Source organism: Phocoena sinus, chromosome 13 (assembly GCF_008692025.1).
Source record: "Phocoena sinus isolate mPhoSin1 chromosome 13, mPhoSin1.pri, whole genome shotgun sequence".
NCBI classification, from domain to species: domain Eukaryota; kingdom Metazoa; phylum Chordata; class Mammalia; order Artiodactyla; family Phocoenidae; genus Phocoena; species Phocoena sinus.
This window is the reverse complement of record NC_045775.1, coordinates 76,260,203-76,288,105: the sequence shown is the minus strand read 5'-3', so window position 1 is coordinate 76,288,105 and position 27,903 is coordinate 76,260,203. Positions and strand designations below refer to the sequence as shown.

Genomic DNA, 27,903 nt, shown 5'->3' with positions numbered 1-27,903 from the left:
CCCTGAAGTGAGAAAACATGAATTACTCCTTCCTTACCTTGCTTGGTGATCTGAAAAGTCTTCTTGCTGCAAAGGACGACAGCTTGAAGCATCTCATGGGGAGACACATGTGCCTTGAAATTTCGAGGGTTCCAGAGCTTTCTCATCAGCTCTCCAAAACGCTGGACCAACAGGAACATGATATCCCCAGGAGGACGCTTGATGTTCTTATAATTGTCTTCTTCCAGGAAGTAGTTTCGGAGAGGAGGAACGTTAGACAGAGCCTGGAAATCAAACAAACACTCCAATTAATCCACAGCCTTTCTTCAGGACCCCTGGGAGCCAAGCTTGTCCACCTAAAGTTCTTCTAATAGAACTGTGCCTGTGATGCCTTAAAGAATCAGAAGCAAATGCACTCCCAGAGAATCCCCCCCTAGAGTTCACATTAGAGAAACATCCTTTATAGTGAGTTTCACAGAAAGTTCAGTTCTGCAGACACTCTGCTAACGTGGGTATAACAAAGGGTTTTAAAATAAAGGTATCCGGGCTTCCCTGGTGGCGCAGTGGTTGAGAGTCCGCCTGCCGATGCAGGGGACACGGGTTCGTGCCCCGGCCCGGGAAGATCCCACATACCGCAGAGCAGCTGGGGCCATGAGCCATGGCCGCTGAGCCTGCGCATCCGGAGCCTGTGCTCCGCAACGGGAGAGGCCACAACAGTAAGGGGCCCGCGTACCGCAAAAAAGAAAAAAAAGGTATTCAAATCCCTATCTGCTGACCAACTTAATTAAAAATTTCCTTTGTTTACTCTAATTAGACCTGTGACTATGTTTGGATTCACAGGAACTGAAGACTAGAAACCCAGATACTCTTTCTTCACCATGTATTTGGCTGGGGCAGAGAGAACTATCCGGAGACCACAGTTCCCCCATCTCTCAACTGTACATTAAAACAATATGAAAAACATCTTAGTAAAACCTGGTGTCTTCCCCAAATGTGGTATTGAGAGGGTGGTAATAAAATGATACAGGGACTTCCCTGGTGGTCCAGTGGTTAAGACTCTGCACTTCCACTGTAGGGGGCACAGGTTCGATCCCTGGTTGGGAAACTAAGATCCCACATGTTGTGTGGCATGGCCAAAAACAAAACAAAACAAAACGATACAACTGTATATAAAAATGAGTGTACTCTGTTATGATGGAAAATAGTTAAAAGGTTTAAGAGAACAAAAATTAATTTTATCTCATTAAGCAAAAAGATAAAGAGCAGCCATGTTAGTTCAAGAAGAAACACATGCTTATTAGTGTGAGTTATGAAACTGGGAAGGAGACCACGGTTCAGACCCTAAATAAATGCAGTCTCCCCACAGGTCCCTCCTGATGGGTTCATGAATCCTCGTCAGTGCTATGCTTACCATGAGCACAACTTTCTTTGACAAGCAAGGATAGAAGGATGCTGTTAAACACACAATTAAACCCATGTGTCTCTGGGGAAGACCCAGGTATCTCTGGGGAAGACAACTCAGGATACAACTCAGGGTAACGATAGAGATGATCAGGAAAGCCCCTACAAGCTTAGCTCAGCTGAAGAAACAAGGATTTCTGGCTTAGAGTTACTCTCAAAAAAGGAGAAGCATATGAATGGTTTATACTAATTCTTGCTTATCCATGCTGTGGAGAGAGGTTGCTCCCTGGTTTCAGCAACAATACAAGCAGTAGGTGTCCTCGGAGAGAAATTATTCAGCCTCCAGGTAGAGTACTTGGTCCATTCAATCCCATTTTAGTGGAAACATCACAAAGGATTTGTTCATCTCCTTGTTTGTATAAATAGAAGTCCAATGCACTATTCATCGCGCTACAGAGCCAGGTGATCTACTTATTTGTATAAATAAAGAGAACTTCCTATGGGAACTGAAACCCATCACAAAGCCAAAACTAGCTGCCCTGCCCATATCCAAATCCTATCTGTCCATCCTGTAACAGTCTTCACAAAGCCACGAGAGGCTGTAAGAGGAACAGTCCACAAAGTCTCTCTCCACCTAAGAATCTGACCTCTCCAGGGACCAGGCATGACACCAATGGCAGACACCAAAATTCACAGATATACTTTTACAATTTTTTACCAAATTCTTCATGCAAAAATATCATGAACAAAGTTTAAAGGCCAAAAAAGAACTAGAACGAAATATATGCAACATATGCAAAAAAAAAAGGCCAATATATATATGTATACTTTTTTTTTAAGTTTGAACATCTGATTTTTTTTAACACCTTTATTGGAGTATAATTGCTTTACAATGCTGTGTTAGTTTCTGCTTTGTAACAAAGTGAATCAGTTATACATATACACATGTTCCCATATCTCTTCCCTCTTGCGTCTCCCTCCCTCCCAGCCTCCCTATCCCACCCCTCTAGGTGGTCACAAACCACCGAGCTGATATCCCTGTGCTATGCAGCTGCTTCCCACTAGCTATCTATTTTACATTTGGTAGTGTATATATGTCCATGCCACTCTCTCACTTTGTCACAGCTTACCCTTCCCCCTCCCCATATCCTCAAGTCCATTCTCTAGTAGGTCTGTGTCTTTATTCCCATCTTACCCCTAGGTTCTTCATGACCTTTTTTTTTCTTAGATTCCATACATATGTGTTAGCATACGGTGTTTTTCTTTTTCTGACTTACTTCACTCTGTATGACAGACTCTAGGTCTATCCACCTCACTACAAATATCTCAATTTCATTTCTTTTTATGTCTGAGTAATATTCCATTGTATATATGTGCCACATCTTCTTTATCCATTCATCCGATGATGGACACTTAGGTTGCTTCCATGTCCTGGCTATTATAAATAGAGCTGCAATGAACATTTTGGTACATGACTCTTTTTGAATTATGGTTTTCTCAGGGTATATGCCCAGTATTGGGATTGCTGGATTGTATGGTGTTTCTATTTTTAGTTTTTTAAGGAACCTCCATACTGTTCTCCATAGTGGCTGTAACAATTTACATTCCCACCAACAGTGCAAGAGTGTTCCCTTTTCTCCACGCCCTCTCCAGCATACTTTTAATCCTCAATAAAATGGACCACTAATAGAAAAATGAGCACATAAGGCCCAACAACTCATGAAAAAATATAATAATCAACTTTAGAAGTGAATTCTTAAAAAGTAAATTAAAATGGAGATACCTATCAAAATGGAAAAAGTTGGGCTTCCCTGCTGGCGCAGTGGTTAAGAAACTGCCTGCCAATGCAGGGGACATGGGTTCAAGCCCTGGTCCAGGAGGATCTCAAATGCCGCAGAGCAACTAAGCCCGTGCGCCACAACTACTGAGCCTGTGCTCTAGAGCCCACGAGCCACAACTACTGAGCCCGCGTGCCACAACTACTGAAACCCACGCGCCTAGAGCCCATGCTCTGCAACAAGAGAAGCCACCACAACGAGAAGCCCACGCACCACAACGAAGAGTAGCCCCCACTCGCCGCAACTAGAGAAAGTCCGCACACAGCAACCAAGACCCAATACAGCCAAAAATCTATAAATGAAATACATTAAAAAAAAAATGGAAAAAGTTGTTTTCAATGCTAACAGTAACAATGCAAGATGAAGAACACCCTTTTGGGAACCCTCCTACACTGTTGGTAGGAATGTAAATTGGTGCAGTCACTATGGAGAACAGTATGGCGGTTCCTTAAAAAGCTAAAAACAGAGCTACTGTATGATCCAGCAATCCCACTCCTAAGCATATATCCAGAGATAACTATAATTCGAAAAAACACATGCACCCCAATATTCATAGAAGCACTATTTACAACAGCCAAGACATGGAAACAAGTTAAATGTCCATCAACAGATGAATGGATAAAGAAGATGTGATACACACACACACACACACACACACTGGAATGTTACTCAGCCACAAAGAGAATGAAATAATGCCTTTTACAGAAACATGGATGGACCTAAAGATTATCATACTAAGTGAAGTAAGCCAGAAAGAGAAAGACAAATACCTTATGATATCACTTACATGTGGAATCTAAAACACGACACAAATGAACTTATCCATAAAACACAAACAGACTCACTGACATAGAAAACTTATGGTTACCAAAGGGAAAAGGGTGGGGGAGGGGATAAATTAGGAGTTTGGGATTAGCAGATACAAACCTATAAAATAGATATAATATACATATAAATTAAAATAAATATAAAATAAATACATATATAAATAGATATATAAAATAGATAAATAAGGTCCTACTGTATAGCACAGGGAACTATATTCAATATCCTGTGATAAACCATGATGGAAAAGAGTATGAAAAAGAATATATATATATATGTATGCATAACCGAATCACCGTGCTGTATACCAGAAACTAACACAACACTGTAAATCAACTATACTTCAATTAAAAAAAAAGAAAAAGAAAAACACCCTTTTGTGTTGCTGGTGGGTTTGTAAATTGTTACAAACCCCCTACAGCCTAGAATCTAGGCCCAAGGTGCATTAACACAAGAAGAAGAGAAGGTTAAATAAATTAAATTCAACAAAATGGACTGACATGTAAACATTAAGGATGCTGCATAAGAATATTTATTGATTTCATAATATGCTTTTAGGTTAAAATACATACAAAGATACATACTACATTACTTTACAGATAAAAAAATACAAATATTTTTCAAGTCTAGAAAAGAAATTTAACAAAATGTAACAGTGTCACAAGAATTGCAAGACTATATATATATATATATATATAGAAGAATACTCACTGCAACACTGGTAACAGAAATAAAAATGTGAGACAAGTTAAATTTTATGTATCAATTGGGAAATAACAAAATAAACCATAATATTGCCACATGACAGGATATAATGCATTTGTGTACCTGCGTTTAGAATAAAGTTCTGGAGGTCTCTATACTGCTAACTACCCCAGGACAGAGTACTAGGGAAAGAAAGGAATGAAGCTTTTGTTTTATACTTTCTATATCTTCCCCCTACACAAGTACTTGTTTATAGTTTTTTTTAACCAGTTTTTTTTGAGTGAAGTAGGATGATTATTTTCTTATGCTTACCAACGTTTTCTAATCTTTCTACAATATGCGCACATTACTTGTGTAATTTTTTTTAAAAAGCAAAACAATTGCAAACAGGACAACTTTGGCTTTCTGCCTTTCCCATTGCAGGACTTCAGCACAGGGGCAGGACAGAGACATCACAGAGCCAACACAATGAACATCTGCACCATGAAAAGAAAAAGCATCATCTAGCTCACGTGTCTCTTACTTGGTACTGCAGGCCCCGCGCAGCTCCATCCCCCATTCCCTGGAAGCTCCAGAGGCTGGAACAGGCCCACCATTTGGCGGCAGCCCCTCAAGCAGACGGGAACGTTCTGCTTGGGGCAGAACAAACACCCAAGAAGAGTCCTTGGCAAGACTCAGGGTCTGAGGACCACCTGACTGCACTCCACCAGAAGGCAGCTATTTCTTAGCCAAGCTTCACAGTGTTCCCGGGTTACCCCCTCCCTCATGGTTCCCACCTCCAACCTACCTGAAGGACGGCATTGGCGTAGTCGTTGGCCTTTATGTTATTCAGGCCCACGATACCGGGCAGGTAAGTGGTGCCGTCATATGCCCGGGACAACTTGGCTTGCTTGTCCAAGTTAGCGATCTGCTGCTTTGTGAAAGTGGGCTTCAACACATACTGAAAAGCAAAAGAAAATCCTAGGCTGTTTTAGGGCAGTCTACAGAGTTCACAAGATATATCTGCAACAGCAATTTCTGCCAAAAGAAAAGATACTTTGGTGGTGAACGTCTCACCACCCACCCAAAGGGCTCCCAACAGTAGGTCTAAGGACTGAGGTAACATGCAATGGTCCCCGCTCCACGTTGCTCATCTAGAAGGTGATCTCTGTGCTTAACCCAAAGTCACTGAATCCCAGGCCTGTCCTCAGACCTCAGGTTCAGCCAAACCCGTGGCAAACAACAGGGAGAAGCTGCAGGACACTCAAGTCTGCAGGAGGCAGGAGTCTGAGTCCCAGGTGGGACCTCACACAGAGCCAGCACACAGGCCCGGTGCAGGAACAGGAGTGTCACCTCCTATCTCTGCAGGACTGAGATCTCAGGACTCCCTGTGGCTGGAGGGGCAGGATCAGAACCTTCCCTGTCCTAGACCTATGAGGGTCATCATGTCACACACTGGTCAGAAGTCGCCACTAAGTCACTTTGAAAGCTTGAATTCCTTTCAGTTTCTCCATCTATAAATACTGTCCTTAACCACTTTAACTTCTAGACTGTTATAAAACGTGTGGAAGTGGAGTAAGTAATGTTTCAAACACTGAAAACCAAGCTTTCCTTAATAAATAGAGCATTCAACTCTACTGAACATGCAGCCACTGCTGAAAAGGAAAGCAATAATCAACAGTTCCAACAGTAATCAAAGCCCAAGAGGACCTTCCATACTCCCCACTCAAGTGCAGTGACTCTTGGCACAGGGCACAGACCAGAGCCCAAGGATGGACATGTTGGCCATTCTGGCAGTATCATGTCAAAAGTAGCCGGAAGCTGGTATACCTCTTGGCATCCACTGTCCTACAGCAGGCCCAATTCACATCCCTACTCCAAAATATGGAAGGATAATTTATTTCACAAAAATGCTTTCACCCTAATTGAAAAATAGCAATATTCCTTCAGTCCTAACCCTCAACATTAAAAGCAGAAATCAGAGCTAGGCTGTAGACCATGGGCCAAAATTATGGATTGTGATCTCCTTACTCTGTTTCTCTGGTTCCTGCCAAGGCGAAAGGAGCCTCTCGAAGCCCAAGGGACTGAGACTCTTCCCTGACCTTGGCTGGGGCAGATCCTCAGGAGCCCTGGGGTGGCTCCCAGGATAACTAGTTCCAAACCAACCCTCTTGGACACGCACCGTGATATCCTCCAGCGAGGAATCGATGATCTCATAGTTGTCTGGGAGGCAGTAAAACTTGAGGGTGTGGAGGTTGAGGAAGACATGGTGACTAAACTGGACACTGTGAATGTAGGCATGAGACTTCAAACCCCGGCCTGTAGGGAAGAGTGAAAGGCTATGAGAGAAGGGCAGACTCCATAAGCACAGAGATGAGGGGTAATTTTCCTTTCATTATTTTGTACCAGAACATGTTAGTATCAGCAAAAACAAAGTACTACACCATCCACGAAAGGAATCTCCCACATGAACTCTTCTCATTACAAAAATTAGCAAGAAAGAATAGCGCATTATCTTTATTCCCTAGATGGCACAAGACATAAGGGAACTAATTTCATATACATGAACACAGAAAAATGTGTGGGTGTACTTGTGCGTGTGTGTGCATGTATGTATGTGTTTATGTATATGAGCTAGTTTCATGTATTAGAAACTAGGAATATCCATGTATACATCATATACATGTACGTACATGCATACACTGATTTGCACATACACACGTACATATCTGTGACAGTCCATCATCACTTAGTCCTGAGTTTTCAACTGTCCACATTCACGACAATCCTGTACCCACATACTTTTGTTCACGTTGCCACTCCTTTCTAGAGCATCTCACCCTTAACCTATTCAAACTCTATGTCCTGCATACAGAGTACGAGTTCCACCTCCTCCATGAACTCTACACAAACACTCCAGCTAACAATGATCTTCGCATATTTCAACTTTGCATATTTCAACTCCTATCATCCTTTGCATATTTTTGCATATTTCAACTCCTATCATCCTTATTTAGACTCAGCGCCACACAGTCCAGCAGTAATCTTTATGGTCTTAAGAGGGTCTGCTGATTGTTTTACGTGTTAACCTTGACAGTTTATAAGATCCTTATTAGAGCAAAGAATGTAGTTTATAATTCTTTTGAATCCTCCACTATACTGTGTACAAAGCATTTGCTTGCTCTGAATGAACTAATAAATTTCCAGAAAAGAACAGAATGAAAAAGTCCTTAAAGGATTCTCAGAAAAAGACATAAGTATAGAAAACATCAGAGATTCAAAAACCCAGAGTCTCTGATACTTCCTACATAGTCTCTTATATGGCTAGTTCTTTCTTCCTTTCACATGTATTCAGGTTCTGACCAATCAGAGAACCTCCTGTGGATTTTCTAAGAGTATTCCACCTTCCTGGGAACAAAGATAGGGCTTATTAGACATGATTCCTAACAGCAGCTTACTTACTTTAAAAAAAAAAATCCCTGAATAGAACTGTGGCTAGTGCTGAAAATGTGATGCAAAACATTTATTTACCCTGAAAGTACTTGCCACACACCAGACAGGCATACGCATTGATATGCGAGAGGGAGATGGAACACAGTTTCTCAAAGTCAAAGTCCAGCACACTCCTAAGAGAACCAAAACAAAACAGAAACAATTAATAGGGATGGTTGCCTAGGTGAGCACCTGAGCGAAGCAGTGTCCCTGGCTCCCTGTTCTGCAGTCACACAGCCGCCTTCAGAGAACAGTTCAACAATCACATACAAACCGTGGGGAACATTAACTCTTCCTTACCTAGGCATTTAATATAGCACCGCCACCCACCAAGCCCCAAAGCAGTGCAAAGGTATCTCCACCAACGACCCTCTTTCTTTTGAGTATTCACAACCAGTTGAGAATCTTCCATTACTTTCTCTGGAGGAAAAGCCACAAGTAGGACTAAAGTAACAGGGCCCCAACAGCATTCCAAATTAAAAGACATTAAAGGAAGGACATAAAAAGAGTGAATAAACCCTTTCATAAAAGAAAATTCTATTTTTGTCCATAAAAATAAATGGGAAGCCTGAAGAACTTTAGGGGAATACCTACAAACAGATCTATCTATTCAAGTGCAAAGTAATGGTATATGAGTACTGGGCGGGTTAAGTGATAAAAGAAAATTTACCTCCACTGAATGCACAGGTGGCAAGGGGATTCATTCTCAAGCATTAACTCTAATTAATTGGTAATGGTCCCAGGAAAGCTGCACTGTCAGTTAAAGGGGCCACTAGCCACACACGGCTACTGGTGTTTAAAAGTAAAATAATTAAAATTAAATAAAATTTAAAATTCAGTTCCTCAAGCCACATTTCAAGTGCTCAATATCCACAAGGAGCCTGTGCCTACCACAATGGACAGTCCTTAAACAGCAATTCCATTGTTGCAAAAAAGTCTATTAGACAGTGCCACCCTAGGGCATAAATGAAAAACCATCGTAAAATGCATCTGGGATCAAAGAATACCAAGACGGGGTAAACACCTCTGCTTTAGGATATATTTTCGTCTGATTTTCCTCTGCTCAATCCCAGGCACCTAGAGCAGGACCTAGCACACAGTCAGTGCTCAATAATTTTTTTTTTTTTTTTTTTTTTTTTTTTTTTGCGGTACGCGGGCCTCTCACTGTCGTGGCCTCTCCCGTTGCGGAGCACAGGCTCCGGATGCGCAGGCTCAGCGGCCATGGCTCACGGGCCCAGCCGCTCCGCGGCATGTGGGATCTTCCCGGACCGGGGCATGAACCCGCGTCCCCTGCATCGGCAGGCGGACTCTCAACCACTGCGCCACCAGGGAAGCCCTCAATAATATTTAAATTTGCTATTGTCATCGACACCACATATCCCTTTATTTCCTCACACAAATTCAAAATGAGCTAAACGCTCTTTCTGCATATGCCCACCCTAAAACAACATGCTCTCTGACACTTTAAATTGAAGGGCAAAGATTAAAAAACAAGGCAAGAGGCACAGTTTTCTGGGCAGAAAGCTTTAAAAGAGATAAAGTTTTGGAACGTATTTTTAACGTACAGTCCAAAGAACTTTCTGCAGAGACTCCATTGTTCTTTTGCTGCCCTAGGCATTCCTGTGCTACCGACCTGTTAATGGTGTCCAGGTAGGGGCAGTGGCGGCTCCTCCGATCCTCAGAATCCATGCGGCCATTCTTTGCTGAAAGGAAAAGCATCAAAAGCTCTGAAAATGGGAAACCCATACTCAGGGTCAACTACCAGTACAAACAAACACAGAAATGGGAAAAATTAATCAGGATGAGCTCCTGTACAGGCAGCCTGACAACACCAAAGAAGCCCACTTAACGAAACAGGCCACAAACTGAGAGAATATTCTTGAAACACATATAACCAACAAAGGAATTGCTTGCAATTACATAAAGAAACCTGGTGGAGATTAAAAAAAAAAAAAAAACAAGACAACCCAAAAGGAAATGAGGAAGACAGCCCTCAAACTTATGAAAAAATGCTGGGAATTCCCTGGCTGTCCAATGGTTAGGACTCTTGTGCTTCCACTGCAGGGGGCTGGGGTTCGTCCCTGGTTGGGGAACTAAGATCCTGCAAACTTCACAGCATGGCCAAAAGGAAAAAGAAAGAAAGAAAAGATGCTCAACCTCACCAGTAATCAAGAACAAGCAAATTTCCTTGCACAATGATATACCACTTCACACCTACCAGAGAGGAAAAAATAAAATCAGGCAATTCCAAGTGTTGGCAAATATGAAGAACAGTGAGAATGCTCATGTAACTGCTGGTGGGAGTATAAACTGTTACAACCTCTTAGAAAATAGTACAGCAAGATCAAAGCTGAAAATACACAGACCTTTTGGCCCAGCAATCTCTCTTCTACTTATATACCCTAGAGAACTTTTGCACATGTGCCATCAGGAATGCTTTACTAAAGAATATTTATAGCAGCAATATTTGAAAGAGACCAAACTGGAAACAACCCAAATGTCTACAACATATAAAAATGGGAGGAATACATTTTGGTATATCATCAATAGAACACTGTGTTACCATGAACATCTACCCGGATAAACCTCAACAATATGGCTCGCGGGGGAAAAAAAAAAAAAAAAGGCAAAACAGAAGACAACATATAGTATGATTCCATTTATAACAAATACAAAATAAAATACAGCTCTACTCAGGGATGTATATGTGAGGTAAAACTGTAAATAATAAAATAATAAAAGTAGAAATGATTAGAAAAAATTCAGTGATTACCCAAGCAAGCAAGGAAGGCAGATGCAACTGGGAAGGGGCCTATGGGAGCTTCTAAGGTCCTGGTTAAGTACCACTTCTTAAGCTGAACAGCATCAGGAGGCAGCTCTCCATGGGTCTCTCGAACTTCTGCACATATTGTGACCAGAGGCACTGACTGCCTCCAGACCATCTTGTCAAAGTTGTTTGTATAGTGAAGTTTGTTTCTATAGCTTTGGAAGTAGGAGACAGTGTGTCCCTACAGAGCAAAGGGCAGGCAAGCTCACAGCCCATTATAGAAGATTTGGGTTCTCTAAGCTCAGAGTTCTTGTCCTGTGAGGCCACCCACTGTGTGTATGGGTTCTCATCGTGTTGCGCTGTGGGAACTGACTCAGGGAAGTGACAATGCTATATTCTGGCTACTGTTATTGCTGCAATAAGCTGTCTCAAGCCCAATAGCTCCATGTCTTCCATCAGCATCCATGAAACCACGGCAGGCTAACTTGGTAGTGTACAAAAAGGGTAAAATCTCAGACCCTTCACAATTCTTGACAAGTGGTAGATTTAAGGATATATATCCACACTCTTCTTTAAACTATACATGTGCTTGACATTTAGCTCATCTTAGTACCTATAATCTATTTCATGAAAAAAATAAAAGGGAAAAAAGAAAACAGCAGTAACCTCAACTGGGATCCTAGTGTGTCCCAGAGAAAACAATCTCCTTACCGTAAGTATACAAAATATCTAAGAAACAATTTCTCTTCCAAAGAAAGGGAAACATGAGGCTGACAGAATATTTAAGTAAAGGAAATCAAAGAATACCCTGAAATTATTAACTACATTATTCAAAGAACATTTATCAAGCACTTTCGACGAGCAAGGTGCTAATCTGGACCCTGAGGGTAATATAAAAATATGTCAAACACAGGACTCTGAGCTAGAAATTTAAGAGTTAACATAAGAGTATAACTTTATATAGATAACCAGGTGCAGGGACAGAATTATAAAATCCTGGAGAATGAAGACCACCCCCCCCCCATGAACACTGCCCCTAACATGTAGCCTTGTGATATGTTCACCTTCTAACTCACCAGAAAACAAGTACATAGGAACATGTTCAAAGCAGAAGTTCCAAGTTCAGAGAAGGAAAAGATGTAACTGAGGTAAACAGGAAAAGCTTCAGAAGTGATAGAAACCTACTTAATGATTGGTAAGATATCAACAAGTTGGAAAAGAGTGTACACACTACAGAGTACCATGGCTTGGCCAAGAAGTCTCCAGAAATTACTAAGAAAAGCAGAACGAGTCCAGCAGAAAAAGGCAGAGGATACAGTCATAGATGGGAACTGACAGACTCACTGGCTTATTAGGGCTCTCAAAGGTCATGGGTTCCAGGACTCCTTCCGTTAACCTAAAGAGGGACAGACACGTGAAAATCACTTTCCCAAACCACCGTGACTCAGTCTCAGAGGCAGGACTAGAATCCATATCTCCTGGCTGCTACAGCCCTGGATAACAGGGCAGTGTGGTCCAAGTGCACAGCGTTCAGGCTCTCCGCTCAGAAATTACAGCAAGACTCACTCCTCAGGTATTTTGTAAAAAAACTAAAAAGAAGGGACACCTGTAAAACAATTAGCACAGCGCCTGGCCCGCACTAGACATCCGATAAAGGAAAGCTACCTGTTCTTATTACTGTTAGAAACGCTATAGCTACGATCCTGATCAAGACAAGTAGTATCCTCATTAAAACGGAGTCGGGTCGCGAGTGGAGTGTGACTTCCCCGTGGGGAGAGAAGGTTGAAAAAAGAAAAAGAAGAACGCGAGAGTGGAACCCGCGCCCGGCCCCGCGCACCTCGCACCTCCCGCTCAGGCTCCGAGTCCTCGTCGGCCTCGCGCTCCCGCTTCACCCGCACCGCCGGGACCACGGGCGCCAGGGCCTCGCGCGCGCTCGCCGGCTCGACTTCCCGCTTCACGCGCACCGGACTGCCCCGGGAGCTCGGAGCCTCTGTCTCCCGCTCCCGATCTCGCTCCCGTCTGACACGAGCCGAGCCGCTCCGCGACTCGGACTCGCGCTTCCCGCGGGTGGATCCACGAGACTCCCGCTTGGACCGGCCGGACATCGCCACTACCGGCCGAGTCGCCCGGCGCAGACTCCAGGGAAGACCAAGCACGCGGCAAGCGGCCAATCAGGAGCGGCGCTGTTATCAAGCCCAAGGTTTTCTACGAGTCGCCGATGGGGACAAATCAAGCCGCAGAGAACTTCTGGGAAGTACTACGCCTCTTGTGGGGCGGGGGGCGGGGGGCGGGGGGGGCGGGGGGGGGGGGGTCTTTGCGGGTGCGCGCGCACCTCAGACCGACAGGCGGCCCTACTGCCCCTTTACTCATTATTACCAGCTTAAAGAGGCAGGAACCTTTCACTGGCTGCGGAAATTCTGGATTAAAAAAAGTTATCATTGGGCCCCAGGTGTCTTCAAGATACTCTGTGTCCCCAAACCAGAATTGGCAGGTCGTCTCCAGTCTCCGAGCCTCGGAGACCGACGGCCCTTCACAGAACTAGGCAACATCCCCAAGTCAAAGCCTTCGTGGAGCAATCCGACGGCTCTAATTCCACATTTAGAGGATTGTTCTTGGTATCACAGAAAAATGCAAACGATGAGCAGAAGGAGACTAGTGACGCTACTAAAGCTCAAGCTTCAGGGTCTGTGACTTTCACGACCCCTTCCACAGCCCTGAACTATTCAATACTTTGTACAGTTCTACTGAGGTGTGATTGACATACAATAAAATTCACGTTTAGGGCTTCCCTGGTGGCGCAGTGGTTGAGAGTCCGCCTGCCGATACAGGGGACACGGGTTCGTGCCCCGGTCCGGGAGGATCCCGCGTGCCGCGGAGCGGCTGGACCCGTGAGCCATGGCCGCTGAGCCTGCGCGTCCGGAGCCTGTGCTCCGCAACGGGAGAGGCCGCAACAGCGAGAGGCCTGCGTACCGCAAAAAAAAAAAAAATTCACTTTTAAAGTGTGCAATTTGCTGAATACTGATAGAGGTATGTATACACTCTGAAACCACCACCACGATCAAGATAATGAACCTAACCACCATCCACCAAGTGTTACCCTGCCCCGACCATTGATCTGCTTTCTGTCGCTAGAGATCAGTGTCACTTGTTAGAGTCTTATATAAATGGAAGCACCCAGAGAGTCCTCTTTTTATCCCCGGCTTCTTTCACTCGGCGTGTTTGTTTTGAGATTCATCCAAGTTGTTGAGTGCTCGTTCCTTTTGATTGCTCAGCGGCATCCCACTGTGTGGATGTACCAGTCTGTCCCTGTTCTAATCACGGATTCCTATTTTTGTCTCTTTTTAAAGAGGATTCAAAAATGGCACAGTCTCAGACGCCTGAAAGGCCCTGGGTCCTCCCACGCCGAGAGTTAAGACATCGGTCCGGTGGGCGCCGAGACGAGCTGGGTAGCGGGAAAGTCCGCAGAGCTCTGGTGCTGCGCGGGCTGGAAGGAGCGTCCCCGCCGGCGGCGGCGCGGAGCCCCGGGCGGGCCGCGGGCTGGGTTGGGCGGCCGGGGCGCCGCTGTGTGCCCTGCCCTGGCACTCGCCTCCTCACGACCTCTTCGGAGGTAGGTGATATCAGTGCCCTTATTTACAAATGAGTAAACTGAGACACAGCGGGGTGCAACAGTCAGCCAAGGTCACGCAGCTGGTGATGGAGTTTCACAGCATCCAAGCACAGGAAAAAGGACGGGAAGGCTCCACACCGAACGCTGAGTGGTGTGATGGGTGCTTTGTGTTTTTCTGGATTTTCTGATGTAGCTGCACTAAACCTAAATCCTGGTTTCTTACTGATAAGGTCACAACGAAAGAAAAGCCCCGCCCCGGAGTGGAAGTTGCGCATGCCCCATTGCCCCCCGCCCCGCCCGCTCCAGGAACTCCGCGCGCTGGGACATTCGGCCCGGCTGGCCATTTCCCGACCGACGTCAGGGCGCAGGGTCGAAAGTCGAGCGAGGAGGGGCGCGGAGCTCTCGGGGCAGGAGGGTGGCAGTTGAGGCCGTTGAGGAGGCGGCGGCGGCGGTGGCGGCGGCGGCTCCGCGCTCAGGGGCTCCAGATGGAAGCGGCGCCGGGGCCCGGACCCGGGCTCTGCTGCAAGCCTGGCGGGCGGCTGGACATGAGTCACGGCTTCGTGCACCACATCCGACGGAACCAGCTCGCCCGGTACCGCCCCGCCCCGCGCCACGGCTGCCAGCCCCAGCCTGGCCTGGCTCGGCCGTCCCTGACTCCCGCTCGGCTCCCCGCAGGGACGACTACGACAAGAAGGTGAAGCAGGCGGCCAAGGAGAAGGCGAGGAGGCGGCACACGCCCGCGCCCACTCGGCCCCGAAAGCCCGACCTGCAGGTGTACCTGCCGCGACATCGAGGTGAGGCCGCCCGCCCCGCGCGCTCTTCTGCCCCCGGGCCCTCTGCCTCCACGCGCTCTTCTTTTCTGTCTGGGAAAAAACTATGTCCTAGCTCCCAAGGCTCATTTCATCTCCAACGTCTATCTCGACGCTCCCCAATCGCCGCTCAGTGATTCTGCCCGCAGCACAGGGAGGGCTCAAGGCCCGCAGTTAAGCATTACTATTACCGGACCTCCCTGAGAGTCGGCAAGTTGTCCGCCGCTTTGCCCCCAGCGTACTATATTTTCGCACTCCCACCAGCTAACAGGAAAAAAGTTTGGCACAGCTCTAGGCGACGAGGACATAATTGTGGAATAAAGCCCAAACCCAGTTAATGGGTTTTTTTCCCCAACTTACTTGTGGTCTAGAGATTACAATAGTTAACGTGCGATGCTAAATTTTTTGAGCTTCTCTTATGAGTGTTTTTAGAGGTTATGTGCAGTCATTCATTTAGCTTTCAGAGGATCCGGTAAGATGGGAACTGTTATCATTTCTGATTCACAGTCAGGGAAACGGGCAGAGAGAGGTTTCGTAACTTGTTGGAGATAGCAGAGAAGTAAATGGCAGAGCCTGGATTTGAACCCAGGCAGAGCCCTATTCACCTCTCCACTACCTTACAACCGTGTAGACAGATGTGCATTGTATACCGACTGCGTGGTAGGACTGTGCTGGTCCTGGGGCAGGGATACAAAGGTGAATAAAATTCCTGATAGGCGGCTGATTTTTCACACACACACACACACACACACACACACACACACACACACACACACACAGAGGTACGTTCTGGGTCCATGAGAAGATTGGGGCTTTACAATATGTTTTCCTGTATCATCTCTGGGCAGGGGTTCCAGCAGCCTTCCTCCCTTCCCTCTCACTCTGGTTCATCCTTCCAGATGGCTCTACCCACCCAAGCACCCCAGGCTGTGAGGAGTCTGGTGAAAGCAGCAGTAGTGGCAGCTCTGAGCCAGAGCTCCCTGGCCATCAGCTCTTCTGCTTAGAATATGAGGCGGACAGCGGAGACGTCACTTCAGTTATCGTGTATCAGGTACGCCCGATGGAAACAGCTGCAGCCTGAAGGTCCTGGGCCGTGATGGAAATCACTGCCGGACCTGGAGCCACTGTTTTCCTCAGGGCCAGTGGGAAGTGTTTGCTCCACATGAGAGCACAGACTGCTGGGCGATGCTTTTGAGCACAAGTCACTCCCGTCACACAGTGATTCTCAGCGGGCAACAGGGAGGGCTCACGGCCCCCAGTTGAGAGTCACTATTACAGGGGACACCTGGGAAATGACAGGCACTGGCAAGAAGTTGTGAGTCAAACAGAGTTCTCTGAGGGTGTTGTCTAGGGACAGGGCAGGTCGCCTTTTCAGAAGAGGCCAGGCCCTGAGCTTCCTGACCCTTCCTCCACGTAGGATGATGATCCAGGAAGGGTGAGCGAGGAGGTGTCAGCACACACGCCTCTGGAGCCACCCATGCGAGAGGCCCTCAAGTTGCGCATCCAGGAGGAGATTGCAAAGCGCCAGAACCGACACTGACCAGACTGGAGTCGCTGTCCAGGGAGCCGCCCCTAGTTTGGGGGTGCCAGGACCAGTCTGAGCTGATCTTGAGGACCGCCCCCCCCCCCACCGCCCCAGAGCTGCCACATCCACAGGAAAAGGGTGTCACAGGGACTACGCCTGGCCACCTCCCTTGTAGCCGTTCTTTCTCGTATATTGGCTCATTTGACCAGCCTAATGTTCTGGACGTTTTTGAGAATTTTGTTTGGTTAGCTTGGTGTTCTGGAAGCAGAGATTCCGGGGAGAGATGAGGCTTATGAGACCTTCTGCCAACGTGCTGCTTTCTCACCAAGGTCACATGCCCCAGGGCATCTGACCACGCTGCTCCGCCCAGCTCCATAAGCCCCGTTTGTGATTTTATGGTTCCTTTCTTCTGTGTTTCTGTTCACTTCCATCCGTGCTTTCCTAGATCATCTTTTCAGCTCTGTTTCTTTGTTCTTTTCTTTCCTTCATCTTTTTTGTCTCCCAATCCATCAGTTCCACCCCGCCCCCCACCTCCCAGTGTGGCTGCTCACCTACGGATGCTCAGGACTTTGGAGATGGGGTACTGGGGTCTACCTTTCTGACAGGCTCTCCCAGTAATTCTGATACCAGTCGAGGGAGATGATCTTCTTTGACGCCTACTTGTGAGGATGTCTTCCTCCCCTTCCGTGGTTTTTGCAGGTTTCTCCCATGCTCCACCGCTTCACACAGTCTAGGTAAGGAGATCTAGAAAGATGATGCCAGGACTAAACTGTGAGGATTTCTTGCAGCAAAACCTGCCAGGGTTTGGACTACAGAATTCCAGCTTCCAGCCTCATCCCTAGCTGTGAACAGACCATCCTCTGCTCAGGCTAAAAGGGAATTATCAAAACAAGCCTGAAACCGCGTTTCCAAATGTGATTCAACAGCCTTGAATGTACATACAAAGGGAAATTCAGCATTAGCAATAATTACCTGTTTCAAGCCCTAGTTGGGAAAAAGAAAAAAAAAAAGCCTGAAGAGAGCCCTAGAGGGAGCGAAACAAGCCTCCTTCATCTGCCCTTCCCTTGCTCTGTGCTTTCTCGTTTCCTACCTCCCAAGAGTATAGAGTATATAAAACTCCCAGTAGATCCTGAGAATAAAGATCCCAGGAATATCACTGCTTTCACCTAAGTGAACATTTTTCCTAATGCAGGGTTGGGCTACAGTCTGAGAAATCCACAAGCAATCCCACGCACTGCAGTTTCAAGCCACTTCAGTTTTCCAGCAAATGGGCCTAACCACAGTGACTTGAAGTATGGGGTTTAAGTGAGCCCGTGAGCAGAGACTTCTTCAAACCAAAGCCCCCTGCCCCAGAGGTCTTTCCTCATCAGGGTCTCAAGATCAGTCTGGCTGGTCCCTCTCAGCAGCTTTTCTCTTAAAGGGGACACCTGAGAGCCCTTCTGGTTCATGCCCTATACACCCCTGCAAATCTGCCCCCTCTGAAATGGGGCAAGGCAGCTACTTCGACTCCATCGTTAAAATGCAGCAAGTCGCAGCTCGCGGGGAAGGTGAGTGAGGTGGAAGGACCTGGTTGTGAAGGCAGCCAGGGACCGGCACGCTCTTGAGCCCCAGGGCTGGCCCAAGGTTAAATGCCTTAAACTTGCCAGTCCTTGGCTCAGTTCTACTTTCGAAGGAGAAAGTCTGTCCTCATTCAGCCAGGCTGCAAGTGCCTTTTGACTTTTAACGTTAACTACCCTCCAGAGCCTCCCGGGTCAAGGAGACTATGCCATACTCTCTCCCCAATCTTCCTGCAGCTCAGCACCAGTCATTTTAGTCTTCTAGCTCTTCAGCTGATCTTCTGACTTGGACATAGGATTTCACTGGAACTTTTAGGCTTCCTAGTCTGGAAATATTTTGAGGTTCGTCTTCTCACGGCTGGATGGCCCGTTTCCTGGATTTATTATAGAATTTAGAAACAAGTCCAGAAGAGGAGGTTGGGGGCATGGCACCTGAAATTTTAGCCTCCATTCCTGTGAGAATTGTGTACCTATCCTATCCTTCTGTGTGTTTATCGTGTAATCCTAACACTCTCAGGTAAGAGAATGATGGTAATACCTTGCTTGCAAGCTTTTTCTTGAGGCCCTTTGCTTTATATCAAGTGCATATCAAATATTTTCCACTCAAGAAAACATTCTAATTTGTAGCTAATTTGTGCCACGAGACTATATAAAGCGCTAGGCCTGGTACTTAAATGAGGCATTGTCCTTCAGAGCAGGCCTGTTGGTGGTGATGGTGCCATCACTCCAGGTGTGCCTGAGATGCTTCTCTGGTGCTGGCCCTCAGCCCACTGACAGCCTTACAGCTTCGCTCGTTGCTTCTGCCACACCTCATCCCAGTCCAAGGTAGTACTATCCAGTATGGTTACCGGACTTGCCTCTCGATGTCTTCCAGCTGTTTTCAAATATCAGTGCTTTGCCATCAAGGAGCATGTTCCAGAGCGTTTCCCAGAGGCTCTAGAGATGTCCCAAAGAGGACTGTCCTGTGCTGCTTGGCTCAGTGGCAACAGCATTAGACTAGCTGGGGCTTTCCGGCAGACTGCTTCAGAATCAACACTCATTTAACTAGATACGTTCTCAGCCGCCTTAAAAAACAAAGTCTTGTAGCCTGACGGGCATATCTGATGTTCATCCAAAACGAAGTGGTCTTCACTTACTAAGGCTAAGCCTTGGATTTTACGGCTTTGTGTTTCCTGGGCCACAGTGGGTGATTACTAATAGAAGGAAGGTGGGGCCTGCAGGGGCTTTGGGCTGTGCGAGAGTAAACACTAAAGCTTGAGTTCCAGCCAGCTGGCAAGTGTGGAAGTCTTTGAAGAAGGTAACGCAAGAACGGAAAAGGAGAATGCAAAGCTTTTTGTACTGAGAGTAGGAGCCCAGCCAGCCGGTAGGACCAACGTGGGCAATAAGAAATGCTTGTTCCTGGACTTCCCTGGCAGTCCAGTGGTTAAGACTCTGCGCTTCCAATGCAGGGGACGCAGGTTCGATTGCTGGTCGGGGAGCTAAGATCCCACATGCCTCACGACGTGGCCAAAAAAAATGCTTCTCCCTGTGGATGAGTGTCTGAAAGGGACATTCCGTCTCCATTGTTCCACTCTGAGGGGCACTGCCATCTAGAGATTAGCCCACGAAACTGGAAGAAACCCTTGGGGGTGGGGGGTATCCAGTTTGCTGTGCATCTGGCAGGATCTGTGGATGGTAGGGTAGGGATCCCCCAGCTGGTCACAAATATAAATGGGGCATATAGAAAGAAAACTAAGGACAGATTACTTTCCTACCTCTGAGCCTTCTTTGGGAAGAAGAACCATGGAATGGTGACAATTATCTGAAACGTTTTAAGCTCCCTCCTTGAACTCCTGTCCCTGAGGAATCAAATGACCAAGCCACCCCAGATTCCCCCAGGAGGTGGAGTGAAGCCAGAAGGGAAGAGAGTGAATGGCCCCTCTGCCTTTCCCAGAGCCACCAGAATGAGACTGGTTGCACTGGCTGTGTCGTGTTGAGTGTGTAAAAAGCTATACATTCTTCTCTTCTCATTTCGTTTCTGCGTTTGGATGAATAAAGTGACATGGAAATTATTTGAAAATCCTGGAAGGAAGGTACTTTTTAAATACAGTATTTTTTTCAGCCAATAAACTTACTATTTTTATAGCACTGTTTTTGCCAAGAGTTGTGAAATCACTTGTGTACATAAGGAAGTGAAGGTTACATTCAGCAGCGCAGAATCAGCACTTGAAATCTCATCTCTTGTTCTGCCTATTTTAAGAACTGTCCTGGTTGGAGCATAACAAGTAGACTCACGTGGCATTAGAGCTGGAAGGGCCTTGTAAAGACATCTGGTCCTACTTTTTACCTGATACGCAACTCCTCCCTACCGACTACCCATGAAGAGCCCTTCTGTCTTGGGCTAATTCTCTGTTTTAGGGATGACTCCGATTGTCATGTTAAACCCAAATCTGCCTCCTTGTCAAGGCTCTGGGGTGCTTGCCTTACCCCTACTTTAGGATAGAACGGCCAGTTTAGAACCTGAGTAGCCTTCTCAGGCCTTCCCCATGATCATGGTGGGAGAGGAACTGAAACCCAGCTCAACAGGTGATAGTAGATGTTGATTAAGAATTGCAAAGCTTCCAGGGGCCTTCTTTGGTGGTCCAGTGGTTAAGACTTCGCCTTCCGATGCAGGGGGTGCAGGTTCCATTCCTGGTCAGAGATCTAAGATCCCACATGCTTCCCCGCCAAAAAACCAAAGCATAAAAAACAGAAGCAATATTGTAACAAATTCAATAAAGACTATACAAATGGTCCACATCAAAAAAAGAAAATATATTTTTTTTAAAAATTGCAAAGCTTCCAAAGCAGTAGGAAATGCTGAGCGTTCAGGGCACCATTGGACAGATGAGAAAAAGGTGCCTGCTCCAAGGACAACACCCCTGGGCAGGAAGTTGGTGCTTCTTGGTAAATTAGAAAGAGGCACTCCCTTGTCCTGGGGCACAGCATGGCCAGCAGATGGACTGGATTTTCCACCCCCCCCAGTCCTTCAGCCAGGTATTCTTGTACAGTGATTGCTGTGCACTGCCATACTTTTTGACCCTGATTTAACTACTTATGCTGATGCAATTTGGAAGAGGGCCCTCCAACAGGTTTCCTGTTTGCATTTTTACCTTCCACTAGGTCCAGAAAGGTTTCTCCTTCCTCAAGCTGTCGCCCAGTTAATCTTCTCCATTTCCCCCATGGTACAGGGCCCTGTTTCTGCCTATTACATTTGCTTCACCAGTGCTGCCGAACTTAAGCTCCCTGGTTCCCAGCAGCCTGGGCCCATGCTCCCTTCAAGTAAAGGTCTGTCAGCCCCAGTGTTGTCTCCCAAGGGCTCCAGCAGATATGCTGGGCTCCCGTTTAGAGTGCCAGTTACACTTCCAGTGTGTGAAAGGAAGATTTCCTGCTCCTTTAATCATGAAAAGAATGTCTAGGAGGGCACCCTTGGCCTGTTAAGTGTGGACGAAGAATGTCTCCTGCCATGTCAGGAAAAAAGATGTGACCATCAAGCCTGCAGCCGTCCCCAGCTGTGCACCCTGAGGGGATTCAGGGTGGAGAAAAGCAGGATACTGGCCCTAGATAACTAAGGTGCCTATCAAAGGAATGATTTCAATGAGCCCAGACTCTTGTATCTTCCCATACATAGAAAAGCGCTAATTCATTAACTTGAAGTGTCTGTTTACTGGTCTTTAATCAACAGTAAGCTTTTGATATTACAAATACCTGGGTTTTGCAAAAACTCCCATCCTGGCTTCTCCCCTGCTTCTTTGGAGCAGTCCCTCAGAGGTATCCGAGAGGCTTCCTCCAGGGCTTGAGTCCTCAGAAAGTCTACCGAATAAAACAATTCTCAACTTTTAGGTTGTGCATTTTTTTCATTCAACATAAATTTTGGTGAAGCTGTTGGGTAATTTATCCTCACAGTATCCTGTTTGCTTTTTCCCAGATTGCTATGGGTCTCCTGCCTTCCTCTCCTCTCTTTTGCCTCCCAACACCTGGCCAAGTGTGTCTACTTAGAATGGATATTGTTTCAAGTGAGTGTTCAGCAGTCAGGAAACACATTTTGGACACTGACTTCTGGACAGTACACTGTGTACTTGTACCCCTGAAAATAAAATGTATCTGATGAAAGTAGCCCTCCTCCAGAGTTTGCTGAGACGAGGGAAGCAAAAGCCAAATCCAGAGCGCTAGTCTCCTAAGGAACAGCCAAGGCTTTGTGCTTGCTTCTCTGCAGACCCGCCTCGCCTTGGACAGCGGCAGGCACGGGGTGCCACATGGAGGGAGGCTGCCCGAAGTCACTGTCGGCCAGTCCAGGCTGCAAAATGTGCGCGGCGGCTGAGGGAGGCTTCCTCCAGCCACGTGTGCGGTGACAATCACACGTGCAGCGGGAAGGCAGTGCACACCCGGAGCTCCCCGCCTCCCGAAGCTTCCCCCGCAGGTGGAGGTAGACGGCACTATCCTTTTGGCATCGGTGTCAGAGGTTCCGCTGGGGTCCCGAGCCACCGCCCTCGGCGTCCAGGTCCCCAGAAGTCGGGGCACCGCCCACCCTTCCAGCGTGACGCGGGCGCGGGGGCTCGGGAGTTGTAGTTCCCGGCTGGGCGCGAGCGCCAGGGCTGGGGCGGCGCGGACTCCACGTCCCGGCGGGCGGCGCGGCTCGGTCCGGGGCGCCGGGGGAGGGGCTGCTCGGCCCTTTAAACCATTCAGGGCAGCTCCGAGGGCCGCAGCCGGGGACGGCGCCACGCGGGGGCCGAGCAGACGCGGCGGCGGCGGCGGCGGCGGGGCGCTCCGGGGAGGTGCGTACTGGGTCCCTTCGTCCCCCGGACCTGCGGAGGCGCGGGTCCCCGGATTCCGGGGCCTCGCGGACCGTGGGCTCCGGGCGCCCTCGCGGGCGGGAGCGGGCCGGGCTGAGCTTCCCGCGTGAACCCGCCCCTTCCCCGCGGCGCTGGTGGTCAGGTGGCTGCCTGCCGCCGGCCGCCTCTCCACCCAGCCCCGGATCCCCTCCCAGGCTTTCCTTGGCGTGGCCCCCTGGACTGTCCTGACTCCAGCCCCTCTCCCAGCCCGGGACCCTCAGGCCAGGGAGAGTGGCCCCCTTTCCAGATGTTAGGGCCCCGCGGCGTTTCTGAACATCTGGGTGGAACGCGGAGGCCCCCGGTGGATGCCGGAGGGTGTCCACGTTGCGGCGGGGGCTCAGCCCGAAGTGTGGGCGCTCAGAGCCGCAGCGGGAGCCCTGCATCTGGTGTTGACCACCTTCCTCTCCCCCGCACCGGCTTCGGCCAGTCACTAGACCCTGGACTTTGACCTGTCTCTCTCCACCAGGCCCGGGCAGCTGATGGTTTTGGCGAAGTACCTTAAGGTAGCTGGGTCCACACCCTCTTCCCCACCTACCTCTTGTCCTCCCCCCACACCACCACCACCCTGGCTCCCCTCCCTCATGACCGCCTGGATCCTCCTTCCTGTCAGCCTGTCAGCATTCTCCATCACTGGCCTATGGACTGTGTGAGTAAAGAGGGGGATGGGGGGAGGCAACTAGGGGACAAAATGGACCCAGGCTGAGAAGGGACAGGACCCAACAGGAGCCTGATGGCACACACAAAGTCCCTTGTCCTGTTGCAGGCTCCAGGGTGGTACCCAGGGCCACTCTGGCTGTCTGCAAAGCCTGGCCTGGTGCCTGGGCACACAACCCCTTGGGACAAGCTGGCACCACTGCTGTCCAGCAGGGTGGCCCTGACAGACACACTTCTAGCCAGGGCAACTTCCAGAGGTCCTCTAGTTTGGGACTAGGCTGTGGGTTCTAGAGTAGCATCAAGCCCCAGGGCCACCCCAGGTTGAGTCCCCGGAAAGGACAGTAAGGCTGAATGGGGGCAGAATCAAAGGAAAAGAGTCAGTGGGAGAAGGCTGGGTGCATCATGGGGCAGGGTGACAGTTGTGTTCCCGCAGGTATGCCATGGCCGTGATGAACCACCACGTGTGCCCCGTGGAGAACTGGTATGGCGCACTCTGCAGACAGCCTCACTCTAAAGCTCCCTTCATCTCTGTTCCCTCTGGGGCCGGGGCTGCCTCGAGCCAGATGGAGACACTGGGCCTCACTGCTCTTCTCTGACATTGGCAGCGCCTGCCCCTCCCCAGGCATGGCTTCGTGCCCACCTACCTGCTTCCCACCGTCATTCGCCCCTTTGGCTTCTGTCTCAGGGGGGCCCTGGGAAGTGGGCTCTTCTGCCCCTGCCAAGGGAGGTCTGGGAGGGTGGTCTCCGAGAGGCCTGAGGCTACAGGCCGAGGGCCTGGGGGAACCCCTTTCCCCCAGGCTACTCTCTGTCCTGCCTGCCAGGTCCTACAACGAATCCTGCTCTCCTGACCCCACTGAGCAAGGGGGCCCCAAGACCTGCTGCACCCTGGACGATGTCCCCCTCATCAGGTAAGGCCTAGAAACCGCGCAGGTCACAGAGACCCAAGGCCCTGCTAGACTCCCAACTAAGCCCCCCCAGCAAAGGCCTGTCCTTGGGTCTCAGGAATAATAATTCCATTAAGAGCACTTAATTACAATATTACTTACCAGTTACTATGTACCGGATCCTGTGCTGAATGCTTTACATGCGTAGCGGCATTTAATTCTCCTAGCACTAAGGCAGCTGTTGTTTTCACCGTTTTATAGGCAAGGAAAGTGAGACAGAGCTATGTCATCCATCCAGGTCCCTCAGCTAGTAAGTGGAGGCACCTGGATTTAAGTTCAAGCTCTCTGTTTGCCCAGCCCAAGTTCTGGCTTAAGGGAAGCCAGACCCCCTGCAGGCCTTGACGGTCTCAGGGAGTCCAAGAGCCTCGGGGTCTGCCGAGCAATCCTGGGCACTGCCTACCCCAGCACGCACACCAGCTCTGCCTTGGGGGGAGGTGTGGCCAGCCTAGGGCCAAATGTTTGTGAGGGACCCTGGCCCTTCTCATCAGTCGGACTTGCCTGCTAAGGAACAGGCACAGATAAGGCAAGGGAGAGCAGGCGGGCCAGAACGGGGCCTTCCGGTGCTCCTGCCCCCCCCTCACTCTGTCCTCGCCCCCTCCTCTCAGCAAGTGCGGCACATACCCCCCCGAGAGCTGCCTCTTCAGCCTCATTGGCAACGTGGGTGCTTTCATGGGTGAGTTGTGCCCTCGGCCCGACCACCAACCCGCTCAGTCCCGCCCGCCCTCACACCTGCTCCCCAAAGAGGCCCAGGAAGCCCTGGCCTCGCGCCGCCTACCCCGCCACGAGCTAAGGCCAGCGGGGCCACTTCTCTTCTGTTCCTTGAAGGCCCAAGGCTAACTTGCACACGGCCTCGCCGGTAGGGCACACCACCCGCCTGTCTGTTCCCTTCCTGCCCTCAGAGTATCTGGGGAAAGCTGGTGGGCTCGCTGGGCTGGGCCAGGGCCAGAGCCGGCCCCACCTGTGCTCTCCTCCCCCAGTGGCCCTCATCTGTCTCCTGCGCTACGGGCAGCTCCTGGAGCAGAGCCGTCATTCCTGGGTCAACACCACGACGCTCATCACAGGCTGCACCAACGCTGCGGGCCTGGTGGTGGTGGGCAACTTCCAGGTGCGCTCGCCCGCCCACCTCTTGCACTTCCCGAAGGGGGCCAGGCTTTCGGCAAGGGCCCTGTTTCCCGAGGGTTGACCCAAGCTGCGGGTCTGCCCCTCAGGGTTGGGGGTGGGAAGAACAGGGCCCGGGAGGGGAAAAGCCCAGGAGGGAGGGACGGAGCGGGGTGGAGGGGGCTGCTTCACGGGTCGGCCCCTCTCTCCGGGCCCAGGTGGATCACGCTAAGTCTCTGCACTACGTCGGAACCGGCGTGGCCTTCACTGCCGGGCTGCTCTTTGTCTGCCTGCACTGTGCCCTCTCCTACCACGGGGCCACTGCCCCCCACGACCTGGCTGTGGCCTACCTGCGGATTGTGCTGGCAGCCATCGCCTTTGTCTCTCTGATCCTCAGTATCCTTCCAGGACAGGGCGGCCAGGAGCTCCTCCTGTAGCCCAGGCCCTCTCCCACCCAAGATGGGGATCTGCCCCCACCCGGGTGGTCTTCTGCCCCCCTCTCCCGGGAGGTGAGGCCTGGTCCTCGGCCCCAGCCTAGCCGCATATCCGGGAAGGCAGAAAGGGCGTCGCCAGGCTGCCGTCCATCCCACTGAACATTTCCTTAGCCCCATCCCAGGCGGGGTCTTCTTCATCCACGAGAGCTCTCAGCTGCAGCACGGGGCAGCCCTGTGCGAGTGGCTGTTTGTCATCGACATCCTCATCTTCTACGGCACCTTCAGCTACGAGTTCGGGGCAGTCTCCTCGGAGACACTGGTGGCCACACTGCAGCCTGCCCCCGGCCGGGCCTGCAAGTCGTCCGGAAGCAGCAGCACCTCCACACACCTCAACTGTGCCCCTGAGAGCGTCGCCATGATCTGAGGTCTGGGGAGGGTGGCTGGCCCGGCCTCCGCAGCTCCCCACCCCGTTATCTCCTTTGCATTTATTTTGTACCAAAAAACGATTTTGAGAAAGTATTCTGTTGGGACAGAGGCTTCCTCGCTCCTGGAGGAGTGGCCATCCCACACCCACCTGTGCCATACAGGAGCGGGCCCTGGCAGCTGCCCAAGCTGCGCACAGCCTGCTCCCCACACCGCAGTGTTATTTTTATGTTTTAAAGGTCACGTATCCTCATTCACCCAGCCAGCCCTTCAGGTGCCTTCTATTCCCCCAGTGCCACTGGGGTTTCCTGCTGCAGGAATTGGGGGCTGGGAACAGCAAGAGGGACAGCAGTCTGGGGGCGGGGGTGAGCACTCCTTAGTCTGTGGGAAGGCCCACTTCTGGGCCCACTGAGCTGCACTGGGATTCTTCACTCTGTCCCTTTCTTTAGGGCAAATAACACAGCAGAACCACGTGGGTATTTTAGTACTTTTTTTTATATATATATCTATTAAAAGAATTCTAATTTGCATGTTTGTAGTCTGTTCTGGAGAGTTGGAGAGGGCCTGATCCTGGCTTTCCCTAGGCAAAGGATGGGAGAAAGCCTCTGCCTCCAGGGAGGGTCCTGAGTGCCCGCTGCTCTTTGAGAGCAGGACTGCCAAAAACGAGGGATGCCAAGTGCTATCCAAATACCCCGCAAGGGCTTGAAGCCCTTTCTGGGCCTTTAAACAGTCTAAAGAGCCGACTCGATCCTTTCACACTTCCTGTCCTGCTCAGAGTCTGGTTTGAAGCTTGATTCCACACTAAGGGATATGAGGAAGGGAGGATACAGAGAATAACTTGAAAATGTTTGTTAGAAGCAATCTTTGCAGTGACGCTAAAGAAAGCCCCTGGGATTCTAAGGTTGACTAAAGATTGCAGGGGGCGGGAGAGAGATGGGCTAGTTTTTCTTTACCGTTTTTAAGTAACTACTGGCTGCCAGACCCTGACACATTTTGCTTTCCAACCGCAGACACAGA

General features: G+C 49.3%; 3 protein-coding genes across 12 annotated transcripts in view; 2 read left to right on the top strand and 1 right to left on the bottom strand.

Moving 5' to 3' along the window:
• The window catches only part of USP39 (ubiquitin specific peptidase 39), a 30,182-nt gene extending 17,011 nt beyond the window's left edge, over positions 1–13,171 (bottom strand). The window contains exons 1-7 of one of the 7 annotated variants that reach the window (XM_032653320.1): positions 12,824–12,855; positions 12,331–12,382; positions 9,853–9,922; positions 8,259–8,353; positions 6,910–7,046; positions 5,536–5,688; positions 38–263 (exon numbers count right to left, since the gene is read on the bottom strand). In XM_032653320.1, coding sequence (XP_032509211.1) covers positions 38–263; positions 5,536–5,688; positions 6,910–7,046; positions 8,259–8,353; positions 9,853–9,908 — 667 coding nt within the window. In that variant the 5' untranslated portion in view covers positions 9,909–9,922; positions 12,331–12,382; positions 12,824–12,855. Of the gene's footprint in view, positions 1–37; positions 264–5,535; positions 5,689–6,909; positions 7,047–8,258; positions 8,354–9,852; positions 9,923–12,330; positions 12,383–12,823 lie in introns of all 7 variants that reach the window. The other 6 variants (XM_032653317.1, XM_032653319.1, XM_032653321.1 and 3 more) reach the window with 6 other exon arrangements.
• Positions 13,172–14,880: 1,709 nt separating this feature from the next.
• On the top strand, positions 14,881–27,416 carry C13H2orf68 (chromosome 13 C2orf68 homolog). Of its 2 annotated transcripts, XM_032652013.1 has the most exons (12): positions 14,931–15,185; positions 15,269–15,387; positions 16,302–16,453; positions 16,820–17,661; positions 22,718–23,276; positions 23,800–23,979; positions 24,421–24,468; positions 24,809–24,895; positions 25,537–25,604; positions 25,909–26,036; positions 26,248–26,425; positions 26,646–27,416. In XM_032652013.1, exons 1-4 carry the CDS (start codon positions 15,079–15,081, stop codon positions 16,940–16,942), a joined length of 501 nt encoding a protein of 166 aa, XP_032507904.1. In that variant the 5' UTR covers positions 14,931–15,078; the 3' UTR covers positions 16,943–17,661; positions 22,718–23,276; positions 23,800–23,979; positions 24,421–24,468; positions 24,809–24,895; positions 25,537–25,604; positions 25,909–26,036; positions 26,248–26,425; positions 26,646–27,416. The 2 variants fall into 2 exon arrangements, with proteins under 2 accessions (XP_032507905.1, XP_032507904.1); XM_032652014.1 differs by lacking the exons at positions 22,718–23,276; positions 23,800–23,979; positions 24,421–24,468; ... (3 more) ...; positions 26,248–26,425; positions 26,646–27,416 and having other exon boundaries at positions 14,881–15,185; positions 16,820–20,610.
• On the top strand, positions 22,817–27,416 carry TMEM150A (transmembrane protein 150A). 3 transcript variants are annotated; one of them, XM_032652010.1, is made up of 8 exons: positions 22,817–22,927; positions 23,800–23,979; positions 24,421–24,468; positions 24,809–24,895; positions 25,537–25,604; positions 25,909–26,036; positions 26,248–26,425; positions 26,646–27,416. In XM_032652010.1, exons 2-8 carry the CDS (start codon positions 23,813–23,815, stop codon positions 26,885–26,887), a joined length of 918 nt encoding a protein of 305 aa, XP_032507901.1. In that variant the 5' UTR covers positions 22,817–22,927; positions 23,800–23,812; the 3' UTR covers positions 26,888–27,416. The 3 variants fall into 3 exon arrangements, with proteins under 3 accessions (XP_032507901.1, XP_032507900.1, XP_032507902.1); XM_032652009.1 differs by lacking the exon at positions 22,817–22,927 and adding an exon at positions 23,150–23,276; XM_032652011.1 differs by lacking the exons at positions 22,817–22,927; positions 25,537–25,604 and having other exon boundaries at positions 23,804–23,836; positions 23,944–23,979; positions 24,421–24,609.
• Positions 27,417–27,903: the final 487 nt, after the last annotated feature.

Bases quoted from the DNA above. Each gene is read 5' to 3' on its own strand.
- TMEM150A (XM_032652010.1), top strand. From the start codon at position 23,813: ATGGTTTTGGCGAAGTACCTTAAGGTAGCTGGGTCCACACCCTCTTCC. The intron at 23,980-24,420 runs GTGAGTAAAGAG...GTGTTCCCGCAG, and splicing joins ATCACTGGCCTATGGACTGT to GTATGCCATGGCCGTGATGA. The intron at 25,605-25,908 runs GTGAGTTGTGCC...CTCCTCCCCCAG, and splicing joins CAACGTGGGTGCTTTCATGG to TGGCCCTCATCTGTCTCCTG.
- C13H2orf68 (XM_032652013.1), top strand. From the start codon at position 15,079: ATGGAAGCGGCGCCGGGGCCCGGACCCGGGCTCTGCTGCAAGCCTGGC. The intron at 15,388-16,301 runs GTGAGGCCGCCC...TCATCCTTCCAG, and splicing joins GTACCTGCCGCGACATCGAG to ATGGCTCTACCCACCCAAGC. The intron at 16,454-16,819 runs GTACGCCCGATG...TCCTCCACGTAG, and splicing joins CTTCAGTTATCGTGTATCAG to GATGATGATCCAGGAAGGGT.